This window comes from Geotrypetes seraphini, chromosome 6 (assembly GCF_902459505.1).
Source record: "Geotrypetes seraphini chromosome 6, aGeoSer1.1, whole genome shotgun sequence".
NCBI lineage: Eukaryota > Metazoa > Chordata > Amphibia > Gymnophiona > Dermophiidae > Geotrypetes > Geotrypetes seraphini.
Genome location: NC_047089.1, coordinates 45,145,872 through 45,158,795, shown reverse-complemented (window position 1 = coordinate 45,158,795; position 12,924 = coordinate 45,145,872). Strand labels below are relative to the sequence as shown.

Sequence of the window (12,924 nt, the reverse complement as noted above, 5' to 3'; positions counted from 1 at the left end):
GGTGGGGGGAAATGCTGCTACTGCTATACAGGGACTTGGAGGGGAAGGGAAATACCGCTGCTGCTTCTGCACAGGAAAGGGGGGGATAGGAGGGAAGTGGGATGGAAATGCTGCATAGGGAAGTGGGATGGAAATGCTGCTGCACAGGGAAATGGGGAAAAATGACAGACAGACGGAGGGAGGGAGACAGAAAGAAAGAAAGACACAGGGTCAGGGAGAGGGACAGAAAGACAGACAGAGAAAGGGGGCTAGGGAGAGAGAGAGAGTCAGCAGGAGGGAGACAGACAGACATATATTCTAGCACACGTTAATGTAACGGGCTTAATGACTACATAATAAAACCCTAAGCGGCGCATGCGCACTCCTACCTGCGTGTTCCGTATGTCCGTGGCTGGAAGGAGTGCGCTTTCGCGCCTACAACTGCCCCACACTCGCGAAGGGAGAAGATACAGAAACAAAGAAAGACTGACTGACAGACAGCCAGGAAGAGAGACAGTAAGACAGGGGGCCAGGGAAGAGACAGAGGCGCACAGGGGGATAGAGACAGAAAGAAAGGGGGGCAGGGAGAGAGTTAAGAAACATAAAGTAAGAAAGAAAGAAACGCCTCAGCGACCATTGTGCTAAAAGTCTACACATCTATTCTAGCACCTGTTAATATAACGGGCTTAAATATTAGTAGGTTATATTCCACTAATCTTTCCAGAGAAAGCATGTTCTGTTATTGGGCTTCAGCTTCTGTCCTGTAGCTGCTTCAAATGAAACATTATTCATACTGAGGTTGTCCATTGAGTCCTTTTGCTGAAATTTGATGCTATTAATAGTAAATACTCTGGGTGGTGATGGTAGTAAATTATTTTGTTATACTTGTATGTACAGATCTTGCATCATCACATTGCTGCAGTGGAGAAGCTGGCTTTGACCACTTCCGGCTGCCCCCTCATCATTCAGTGCAAGAACTTCCGAGTTGTGCATTTTGTTGTACCCCGGGAGAGAGATTGTCATGACATATACAATTCACTTCTGCAGCTCTCAAGACCAGGTATGGTTTTGGTCATGTAAGTATGGAATTTATTTTGTTTTGATGACATTCCTTAAAAAGTAACTGATATAGTTGAACCTCTGCAAGGCTTTTAGAATTAACCTCAGTTTGGAAACTGCTCTAAACATTTTAAAAATGTTGTAAACAATGTGAAACTCATTTAAACATAAGACAACAGTCAAAAATAGTATTTTCAAATTCCTCCTCCACCCAAAAGCAAACCAAAATACATCCCAACTATTATCTTATATATAACTAATTTAGAGGCCAGTGGACTTGGACTCTTATAGCCCATCACACTTCAACATAGCATAAGTTTTCCCCCCAAAATAATCCCATACCCGTAAGACAAAAGTGGTAGAGGAATTGCCTAATCTGTCTATAGTAATATATCTAGAGAGAGTTAAAAATAAAGCTATGAGCTTGTCGCGCTTCTTGCACTGCCCACCCGAAGGGTTAGGCCGAGTGTCTGTTCACCGCCTATCGGGGAATAGGCTGAGTGTCCGTTCAACCGGAGCTCTGTCACAATCCCTGTATCGCCTACCCGAAGGGTTAGGCCGAGTGTCCATCCCACCAGACTCTTATGCTCCACGAGGATTTTGGGCTTACCGAGGGCTAGGTACTAGGCCCGCATTCCTCCCCTCGAGGGTTGCCCAGGAGCTCTTATTTCCAAGAACCCCTCTATGCTCCTTCCTGTATCCCCCCTGTCAGTTCAGGGTGAGGTCCCTCTTGACCCCTCAAAATGTCCTCCCCAAAGATGGAGGGGGTCCAACCCAGCGCTCCTCTCCCCATCAGGAGTCCTGTTTAAGGTTCTAGGAGTCGCTTTTCTTTATCAATCACCACTTTCAGTCTGCTACTTGGTTCTTATACAAATTAGGATGCAAATTAGTTTTTCAAGTCCAATGGCCAGGCCATTCAGTCTTTACTATTGGACAACAGTGTACTCCGGAGTAATAGGGGTAGCTGGTTCCTAACCCCACCCACCTAGTCTTCCACTATGACTAGAACCACCCCAATTAGGAACTAGCTGTACCCAGCTATTCCCTCTTTACCCCTGGGTTGTCTCTTGCCCCTGGGCACTCTGGGTAGGGGTCTTTCTGAGGTAGGCCCTGCCCTTGGGACGGTACTCTCTCACATGATGGGACATACACCCCATCACAGAGCTCTACAAGCTAGTGAATGGATATACTATTCCCCTTAACTGTATCCATGACATCCTGTCTGTTTGTCTGTCTTGTCTGTTTAGATTGTAAGCTCTTTCGAGAAGGGACTGTCTCTTCTTCTTTTTGACTCTGTACAGTGCTGCATACTTCTGGTAGCGCTATAGAGATAATTAATAGTAGTAGGGTTTTTTTCCCCATTTAAGTATTCCAGAAGCATTAGTGTATGTAGGCAATTTGCCATGCTCAGAAAGATGGGGCCTCAGAACAAGTCCATACTTCCACCTTTAGTGGTTAGAGTTATAGCCTCAGCACCCTGAAGTTGTTGGTTCAAGCCCCATGCTGCACCTTGTGACCTGGGGCAAATCACTTAATCCTCCATTGCTCCAGGTGCGCTAGATAGATTGAGGATAATTGCTTGAGTACCTGAATGTAAACTGCTTAGATAACCTCTGTTGATAGTTGGTATGTATAACACAGTACGCATGGACACTCTAGGTAAAACACTTTGGACACTAGTTTTTTCACTGCCTCCACTGACGTCTTACCAGCGTTTTACCTAAAGTACACATCAGATGTACTGCATACCAGAGCTCAGCACTTGTCTTAGCTCTTCACTTTGGACTCTTCGAAACTGTTCATCTTTATTTTAAGGATTCTCCGTGACATCAATTCCGTTATACCCACTACCTGTTTCTGTCTGGACCCTTGAAAAAGGCTTGTCAGCTGAAACACGGCCTATGTCGGGTTACGATAGTCTTTTACATATTTGATGCGGACTATTCTACCCTTGTTCGAAGGTATCTTGTAAAAATAAAGGAAAGTCAAGAACATTGTGTTTTTCCACAGTTTGTTTTCTTGGGAACACTGGGTCTTCTTGTTTTGTGGTTCACAGTTTGACATACTATTCAAGCACACCACCACATCACTTCAGCTTTAGCCAATGTAGGCTCCCCAGAGTAAGTGTCTCCAGGGTTGCAGTGAAAGAAACTACTATTCACTGAGGCTTTCAGGATATCAGCCACCCACTCGGTATTCCTTTCTGTGCTTGAATAAAATGTATATGATGGCAAGTGAAAGTTAAAAGTCCTGCAGACTCTCTTAACATGTTTATAGAGGTCAGGCGAAGAAACCACTAATGAGTTCTCTTAGTAATTAATAGATTTTCAGTAACACAAATATAATAGTAAATACTGAGAACTTATGAAGTGGTAATAGAAGTTTAGACAGACCTGGTCTGTATTGAGAAAGATAGAATAGTAACCTTTTTTTAATAACAAATATCTATGTTTTTCTTTAGCAAGATATGATGAACTCTATGCATTTTCTTACAATCCAAAACAAAGCGAGTCTGAAAGGGCCCTGGGATGGCAGCTCATTAATTTAGCAGAGGAATATCATCGGATGGGTGTGCTGAATTCCAATTGGCATCTCTCAGATGCAAATGAAGACTATAAGGTGATGTTTATATAAAACGATCTGCAGGGCGAAGGAAATGGGTTTGTGTTTTCTATCTGTGTTGTCATATAATGTTGCAAACTGTAAGGTAACTTTAAATATAGGAGCTGCACTATAATGAATGTTTCTCTAGCTATTGCCTTCACTGCTGTGTTCTGAAAATATCTGATAAAACCTTTTCTGCAGGTATAGTTAGTATAGGAGGCTTACACCCCCTTTCAGAATGTTTATCATTTTGTGCCTGATAGCCTGGGAGTAAAACACATTGTAAAGATACATGAAATATATACTATTTAATTTACCACACAACTGTCAAATGAAAAATATATTTCAGACATTTTTGGAATTGAATTAGAAAAAAAATATGGAATAGTTTGGAAAGTATCAAACTCCTTATAGCAATCTTAAATATTTTGAACTTTGCTTTTAAAATTTTATTAACTGCTTTTGGTAAAAACATCAGTGTTAAAACACAATAGTCATGTACCCCCAATAATTTTGTCCAAACTACCAAGATTTCAATTGCTTCTGAAAGTTCAGATGACGAATCTCTAATTGGATATCTAGCATTTTGATCCACAGTATGTAAAAGTTGTTGGAGACCCTTCTAATCAAATCCTTGACAGTTATAGTAGGTGAGAATCTTTACTGAGAAGATCATAAAACTCCAGTGTGACCAGTCAGCTTTCAAAATGCACATCAAATGACTCTTCCCCCCCCACCCCAAATATTAAATTGTACAGATTTATATGATAGAGGGACAAATACAGTTGTTCTGTTCATTCCCTCTGTTGGGTAATGTATTTGAAAGACCCAACCATGAGCATCAAGGAGCTGGCCAAAAAACTCCAGACCAGATCAAAGGATGGGTGTAAGAATTGCAGCATCCTGGAATATCCCTTGCCATATGCTCAGGACAAATGTTAAAAGGTGGAAAGTATATGGCACCAATGTGGGCAAAATAATCTGGAGTAAATCCTGAGTACAAAAAGAAAGAAGGAATGAGCCTATTGTGTCCATCCCTGGGTATGTTTGAAGAAACGTTCCAGGTGGAAAGGTGAATCTATTCAAAGAAGTCTTCATATGTCAATAAGACGTGTACCAATGAAGACTTCTTTGAATAGATCCATCTTTTTGCCTGGAGTGTTTCTTCAGAGATACCCAGGGCTGGACTTGATAGACTCATCCATTTTTTATAGAGTTGACATCCTGGATGGTATGAATAACATGAAGAAAGACCTAGCAAGAATGGTCTGAAATGTGGCAAATAAAATGTAATGCTAAGAAATGCAAGGTCATGCATTTGAGCTACAAAAACCCGAGGGAATGGTACAGTTTAGGGGGTGAAGAACTTATGTGCATGATAGAAGAGCGGGACTTGGGTGTGATTGTATTTGATGATCTTAAGGTGGCCAAACAAGTTGAAAAGGTGACAGCAAAAGCTAGAAGGATGCATAGGAAGAGGTATGGCCAGTAGGAAAAAGGAGGTGAGTCTGGTGAGTCTTGATTTAGAATATTGTGTACAATTCTAGAGAACGCATCTTCAAAAAGATATAAACAGGATGGAGTTGGTCCAGAGGAAAGCTACTAAAATGGTGCGTGGTCTTCATCATAAGGCATATGGGGACAGATTTAAAGATCTCAGCATGTATACTTAGGAGGAAAATCGGGAGAGAGGAGATATGATAGACATTTAAATACCTACGTGGCATAAATGCATATGAGTCGAGTCTCTTCGTTTGAAAGGAAGCTCTGGAATGAGAGCATAGAATAAAGTTAAGAGGTGATAGGCTCAGGAGTAATCTAAGAAAATACGTTTTTACTGAAAAGGTGGTAGATGCATGGAACAGTCTCCCGGAAGAAGTGGTGGAGGCAGATACTGTATCTAAATTCAAAAAGGCATGGGCTAGGCATGAGGGATCTCTTAGAGAGAGGAAGAGCTAATGGTTACTGTGGATGGGCAGACTAGATGGGCCATTTGGCCTTTATCTGCCATCATGTTTCTATTGTGGATCCTGCTTTTTCCACTTTTTCATTCTCACAGTGCAATTCCATGAGCTTAAAAAAAAAAGAACCACACCAGGTATCCACATCAAGGGAGAGGAACCCAGGATTTCACTTTTTGGCATTCCGTTCATTGTTTTTATGTATTTATTGTATGCCGCCATGATCTTCTGCACTTTCAGGTATCAAATGAATAATAAACATAATAATGATATTTAATGTGGACAAATGCAAATGCTAGGGTTTACCTTAGGGGTCAGCGCCCAAGAAAAAAAATCTAGATGCCATTGTAGACAATATGCTGAAACCTTCTGTCTAATGTGCAATGGCGGCAAAAGAAACTAGGAATTATTAGAAAAGGGATGGTAAACAAGACTAAGAATGTAATAGTGTCTGTGTATTGCTCCATGGTGCAACCTCACCTTGAGTGTTATGTTCAATTTTGTTCACCTTATTTTAAAAAAGATATAATGGAACTAGAAAAGGTTCAAAGAAGAGCGACCAAGATGGTAAAGGGGATGGAACTCAACTTGTATGAGGAAAGACTAAAGAGGTTAGGATTCTTCATCTTTGAAAAGTGACGGCTGAGGGAAGATATGATTGAAGTCTACAAAATCCTGAGTAGTGTAGAACAGGTACAAGTGGATTGATATTTTACTGCATCAAGATTTACAAAGACTAGGGGATACTCGATGAAGTTAGAGTAATACTTTTAAAATCAATAGGAGGAAATTTTTTTTCACTCATTAAGCTCTGGAATGCATTGCCAGAGGATGTGGTAAGAGCGGTTAATGTAGCTGGTTTTAAAAAAGGTTTGAACAAGTTCCTGGAGGTAAAGTCCATATCAGTAGCATGGAATGGTGCTACTATTTGGGTTCTTGTGATCTGGATTGGCCGCCGTGAAGACGGAATACTGGGCTAGATGGACCATTGGTCTGACTCATAAGGCTATTCTTATGTTCTTAGTATTAATAATAATGACCTCTTTTGTATAAATAGCTGTACTCCTGCAGTCCGTACCACAGTGAGTGACTCTCGGTAAGTTTGAGTTGCATAGTGCAGAAACTTCTGGTAAATACACAAACCATGGTGATATGTAAAGCAGGAAGGCAGGTCCCTCTTTGCTTCCCTTATCATACTGCAAACAGCATGCTTGGCAAAAAGGAAGAGCTTCAGCCTGTGATTTGAGGGGACTGATATTAAAATTTTTCTATAGATCAAAATAGGTAAAGTTCCTCAGGAAATCAGTTTCAGAAATAACTACAGCAGACCTTGGAGAAGATTCCCTTTTATTTCTCTTTTTGCCCTGATAACTATGGGGGAAGAGGTATATGAGAGAGGTCTTTGCTACTGGCTCTTAAATACAAAGAAAATATGTCAATGTCCAAAATAACCTGCAAAAGAGTTCAAGAGCAATTACAAAATTAATTTTGACACTAACATATCACATATGTTATTAATATTGTATATTTCTTTCCCAGATTTGTGAGACCTATCCAAGAGATCTTTATGTGCCCAGGAATGCCAGCAAGCCTATGATAGTTGGTAGCTCCAAGTTCCGAAGCAAAGGAAGATTTCCAGTATTGTCATATTATTACCAAAAAAACCAGGTCTGCTGTGGTAACTTGCATGTAATGGTTTCCAACTATGATACAGTAAAATGTTGATCACTAACTATTCTGAGATGACAGATGTACTAAATTCATTTGTGGATTTTTTTTTTTTTTTACTTTGTTTTTATTTTTATTTGACATAAACTACATAAAGCATTAATGACAACCATCAAAATTATGGACAAGTCACTAAATAGTAAGTTACAAAATCAGATAAGTTCAGAACAAAAAGTATCAGATAATAACCCTACAATAGAACATGCTTAGTTGGTTCTTCAGAGCATGTCCCTTCCCCCCAGTAAATTACAATAACCACTTTTATTAAATATCTTCACAGCAACCATTGTAATATTTTGTCCCAGTCTATAGTAGCTCAAGCATTAGTCTGATGTCGTTCAGAGACCAAGCGCTCCATCTCCTCCAATATCCAAAATTTGGCTTTCCAGACAGGAAGAAATGGAGAATGGGGCTGCTTCCAGTGGGAAGCTATGATATACTTCACTGCTGCCAAACCCAGACATTTTGCTTTCCGCGGCAGACGAGTTCCAGTCCTATTATTCAGTCCCAATAAATAAGTTAGGAGAATAACTGCCCATTGAAAGTGAAAACATTTTTCAAAATGTCACCCCCATAGCCTGCCTAAATGATCGTATAAGTTGGCATGTCCACCAAATGTGTAAAAAAAGGTTCCTCACCTCCCACCCACACTGCCAACACACATCTGAAGTCAATGGGAACATTTTTTATAAATATGCAGAAGTATAATACAATTGTGTGAGCACCTTTTAGGCATTCTGTACCAAAACACATAATGAAGATTTCTGTACTTCCAAAACATGGTATGCCATTCATGCAAAGTAAAAACCCTTCTCAAATCTTGCTACTATTTAAACATAAAAGCATGTTTGGAATAATCCAGTCCTGTAATATAACAATATAACATGGAGAGAGGCCTAGATGTTTTACCCACCACCAATCGGGCATTTTCCCAATGTACAGATTGAATGGGATCAGTGTTCAGCCAACCTTGATTGAGTAGAAAATGTTTTAACTGTAGAAAGGGAAAATAATCCACCAAAGTAAAGCCATAACTATCCTGTAAGGCCTAAAAGTCCACCATAGTAATGAAACCTAGGTAACCCTTGAGTGGCCCAGCAGCAAAAGACCGGTTAAATAGTCCACACTTTGAGCAAAGGTTCTCTGCATATACAAGCTAGTGTAGAAGTTCATTCCTAGACACCCATTTTCCCAGCCCTTCCCAAAGCTGCAATAAGTGTGTTATAAAAGGGATTTCATTTGTGGATTATATCTTTATTATGATGCTTGGGCTATTCTTGATTGCTTTAGTGATTCTCTTACCTTCAGCAAAGAAATTGATCATTTCTGTTAATAGCAGATGGTATTAATTCAAAATACCCTGCTTATATGAAAAATGAATGAGCATGGATTTTAGCAATAATTTCTGCTTAGTATCTTTTATAGGTTGTCAAGGGTTTATGTGTATGTACGTTGTTTTTAGTTAGCATTGTGTTTTAGGTTTTAGCACAAATTGAGAAAATGATAACGGGTGAAAAACATGTGGCCTATCCAGTCTGCAGAAACACAGTCTATTAAGATCTGTAATCCCTTCCTTTCCCCTCAGAAATCCTTTTTGCTTGTTCCATGTTTTGTTCAATTCAGAGACTGTCTCCATCACCTTTTGTGTAAAGAAATATTTCCTTGGATTTCTCCTGAATCTCCCCCTGAATCTCATCCTTTTGTTCCAGAGTTTCTACTATTTTGCCCAGCACTGAAGTCAGGCTTAATTGTCTGTAATTCCTGGATCTCTTATGGAACCCTTTTTAAAAATCAGCGTAGCATAACATTGGCCACCCTTCAATCTTCTAGTACTACAGACAATTTTACAGATTACAGATTACTATCAGCAGTTTGTTGGCCTGTTTCTTGGTCCCCTGTTCATTTTTTATTTTTTTGGGGGTGGGTGTATTAGCTGTGTTTGCAGCCCCAGTCTCTGTGCATTTCAGCCTCTTTCTAATGAGATGATGACCTTGTAGTTGCCATTTGAGAGGGCTCATGCTCCCTTCCCTAAGGGCTGCTTCCTAAGAGGTTTGGGGTATCCTTGAGGCATCCTGAAGTTTGTTTGGAGAACACGCTGTCAGTCCACTTTTTGTACATCCAGTCCCTTACCAGTTCTGCTTGTTGACAGCATCTAGCATATTTTTTCCATACTGTTAATGGTTCTGCTTATGGGCTTGTAGGACAGGATAAGACAGCATTCATTTGCTGCCCTCAGGGATCTGTTTGGGGTACAGTAAACCCCTGTGAGTTCGCGGTTCGCAAATGGCGGACTCGGTAATTTGCGGTATTTTCTGACCGCCACTTCTTTGTACTAAAGTCATGGTTACACCAATCAGGATCTGCTTTGACACGCTATCTGGTGTGTCAAAGCAGCTCCTGATTGGTGTAGCCTGACTTTAGTACCAGGAAGAGGCGGTTGGAAAATACCGCAAATGATTTTCAGTACCCGCCGGTGCTCCAGCTGCCCTCTCCTGCCTTCGATCAGCCCCTTAAACCGCATTTGCGATTGCCTGAAATTTGCAGGTGTTTCTGGACTGGAATCCCATGAATTTTGGGGGAGTAATGTACTGCCTCCTCTCTGGACAAGAGGGGTGATTTGAGGTGGTTGTTGGCATTCCCTCCTCCGCAGTGGCTATGCAGCCATGATCACAGTTGGGCTTACCTCCTCTGGGGGTCAGTTGTGGCTCTATTTGTGGATGGTGAGTGCTGCTCAAATATTGCTCCATCTCTGGATGGTGAGCACAGCTCAATTTCTGGATAGCAAGTATGGCTGTGGTTCAGCTTTAATCGCGGCTCCACCTTTGGATGCTATTAATGCAACTCCATCTCTGACTGATGGACGCAGCTTGTCTCTCTTTATACCCTTCCTGCTAGTTAGTCAAGTTCCCTTAATTCTCCCCTTTTCCCCCTACCTCCCTGACTCTGTTTGCACCTCCCTGACTCTGTTTGCCCTTTTTTTCTACCTTATTCTCTCTGTAAGTTGCCTTGAGCCTGCATAGGTATGCACAACACACAAAAGATTAGATTAAGTTTCATAAACATAAACTATAAAAAATATATAGAATTATCTGTTCAAAGTGAGCTAAAAATAATTTCTGTTGGATAATAATGACAGAGTAGACTAGCCAATTTATTGAAGTCTGAGCTTTCAAGGCTGTACATCTGACAAAGCAGACTCTAATCTGTGAAAATTCAGGCCTTGTAAATTGATTTAGATGGTTTCACCTGTGTCTGTCATTTTTGTTATACAGATATCCCTTTGCCTAATAAAATCTTTGAATGGAAAATAGCATTGCATTGCTCTGCTTCTCTTTCGTGCTGTAAATTTCCTGAGCAGCATTTTTTATTTAATTAGTTTATGGATTGATAAAAATCTATTTTAGATCACTTTGTGCAGGCTGATATGTTTAGGAATAGTTTTGGAACCACAAACTTATTTTTCTTAGCCGATTTGTGGCAGAAATTCTGATCCTGAATGAATTCCTTATAGTTTCATTAATGTAATCTTTTTTTTTTTTTTTGTGCCTTTCTCCTACTTTTTTTTTGTTGCTTTATTAGCATTGATCAGATATCAAGACCATTGTTTTCTTTTTACCAGGCAGCAATTTGCAGATGCAGTCAGCCTCTCTCTGGTTTCAGTGCCAGGTGTTTGGAAGACGAACACATGCTGCAGATCATCAGTAAAGCCAATCCAATGAACCGTTACATGTATGTCATGGATACCAGACCAAAAGTAAGGGCTTTGTGAGTGTGGTGTGAAGACTTATTTGACATTGAATGGGAGGTACTTTAGGGCAAAATCTCTGGAATGATTTATTCCAAGTTTATATAACTCACCCTCCCAGGACCCCAAGGGGTAGTTCAGAGTAGATTCAATTCAGGATTGTAGTAACCTAAGGTATAGTTTTGTCACAGAAATTTATGATGACTTTTTAAACATGTTCAAACACCACAATTTCGCTCTGTCTATTATATGGTGGTCAAACATCAATCATATATATAATCAAAAATGATTTCCATCAAACAAGCTGGTGGTGATATTATTACAGGGGTAGGAAAAGCCTCAGAACTGGAGCTCAGCACTAGAGAATGACATGGTGAAGGATTCCCGCAGTTAGCCTGCAAAAATGGGAAACAAACATAGAAAAGGGCCGACGGCCCAACAAGTCTGTCCACTTGGCTAACCCACCCCCCCTAAGCACTTCCTCGAAGTGAACCCACATGTTTATCCCATTCTTAAAAGCAAGCACGTTGTTGGCCTCTACTACCTGAAGTGGAAGATCATTCCAACGATCAACCACCCTTTCAGTGAAGAAATGCTTTCTAATGTCCCCATGAAATCTCCCACCCCTGATTTTTAGTAGATGCCCTCTTGTCACCTTAGGTCCTGTAAGGAAAAAGATGTCTTCTTCCATCTCCATACGGCCAGTAACATATTTGAACGTCTCTATCATGTCACCCCTCTCTCTGCGTTCCTCAAGAGAGTATAGCTGCAACCTACCTAGACGTTCTTCATATGGGAGATCCCTGAGTCCTGAGACCATCCTAGTGGCCAATCTCTGAACCGACTCTATTCTTAGCACATCCTTTTGATAAAGTGGCCTCCAAAATTGAACACAGTATTCCAGATGTGGTCTCACCATGGACCTGTAAAGCGGCAATATCACTTCGGGCTTTCGGCTGACGAAGCTTCTCCGGATGCAACCCAGCATTTGTCTAGCCTTGGATGAAGCTTTCTCCACTTGATTGGCAGCCTTCATATCTTCACTAATGATTACTCCTAGGTCCCGTTCTGTAACAGTTCTAGTTAAGGTCTCACCATTCAGAGTGTAGGTTCTGCAAGAGTTTCCGTTACCAAGGTGCATAACTTTACACTTCTTGGCATTAAAGCTCAGCTAACCAAAAAAACTGAGAGAAAAAAATATACAAAAAAGGGGTACTGGTAATGAAACAAATACAAAAAACAAGAACCCCTATAACAAACAAATCAAATATAAGCAATTATGTAAAGACAATATTAGTATCAAAAAGTAATTCAAGAAATATATCAAATTTTATTCAACCAATAACTTAAGAGCATATAAAAGCCATAATATACACAGATCATAAATAAGAATCATTGGACATACTAACAGCAGGTAACAAAGAACAAACAACAGATAACAGGAAACTCATAATCATGTGAAGCGTTACATGAAAAAGATAAGCACAATGTCTAAACAAAACTCAATTACTAAACTAATCTATGAAACGATTCAGTGAAACATACAAAAAGCAGAAAATAACACAATGCAAAAATACACTACAAAAATACCAAGGTGACTGCGAGTCCTCTTGAGAGGATTCAAAGTTCAAGATCAAAGTGCAAAAGTCACTAATAAGTGAGGTCCAAGCACCAAAGTCAAAAGTGCAAGTGTAGAACACCTGAAGAAGGCATCCCAGAACGTGTGCAAATCAGTCCTTCATATGATCACAGGATCAAAAGCTGAACTTAGCCAAAAGCAAAGCAAAGCAACGCAACTTCTTCTCATTATCTCTATTTCTCCTCCTTAACACAGGCCGTGTTTCAAAG

General features: G+C 40.3%; 1 protein-coding gene across 2 annotated transcripts in view; it reads left to right on the top strand.

Annotated features, from left to right (window-relative positions):
- Positions 1–12,924, top strand: part of MTMR6 (myotubularin related protein 6) — a 71,266-nt gene that overhangs the window by 14,187 nt on the left and 44,155 nt on the right. For both annotated transcript variants that reach the window (XM_033949313.1, XM_033949312.1), the window contains exons 4-7: positions 877–1,039; positions 3,500–3,657; positions 7,143–7,271; positions 10,951–11,085. In XM_033949313.1, coding sequence (XP_033805204.1) covers positions 877–1,039; positions 3,500–3,657; positions 7,143–7,271; positions 10,951–11,085 — 585 coding nt within the window. The remainder of the gene's footprint in view (positions 1–876; positions 1,040–3,499; positions 3,658–7,142; positions 7,272–10,950; positions 11,086–12,924) is intronic.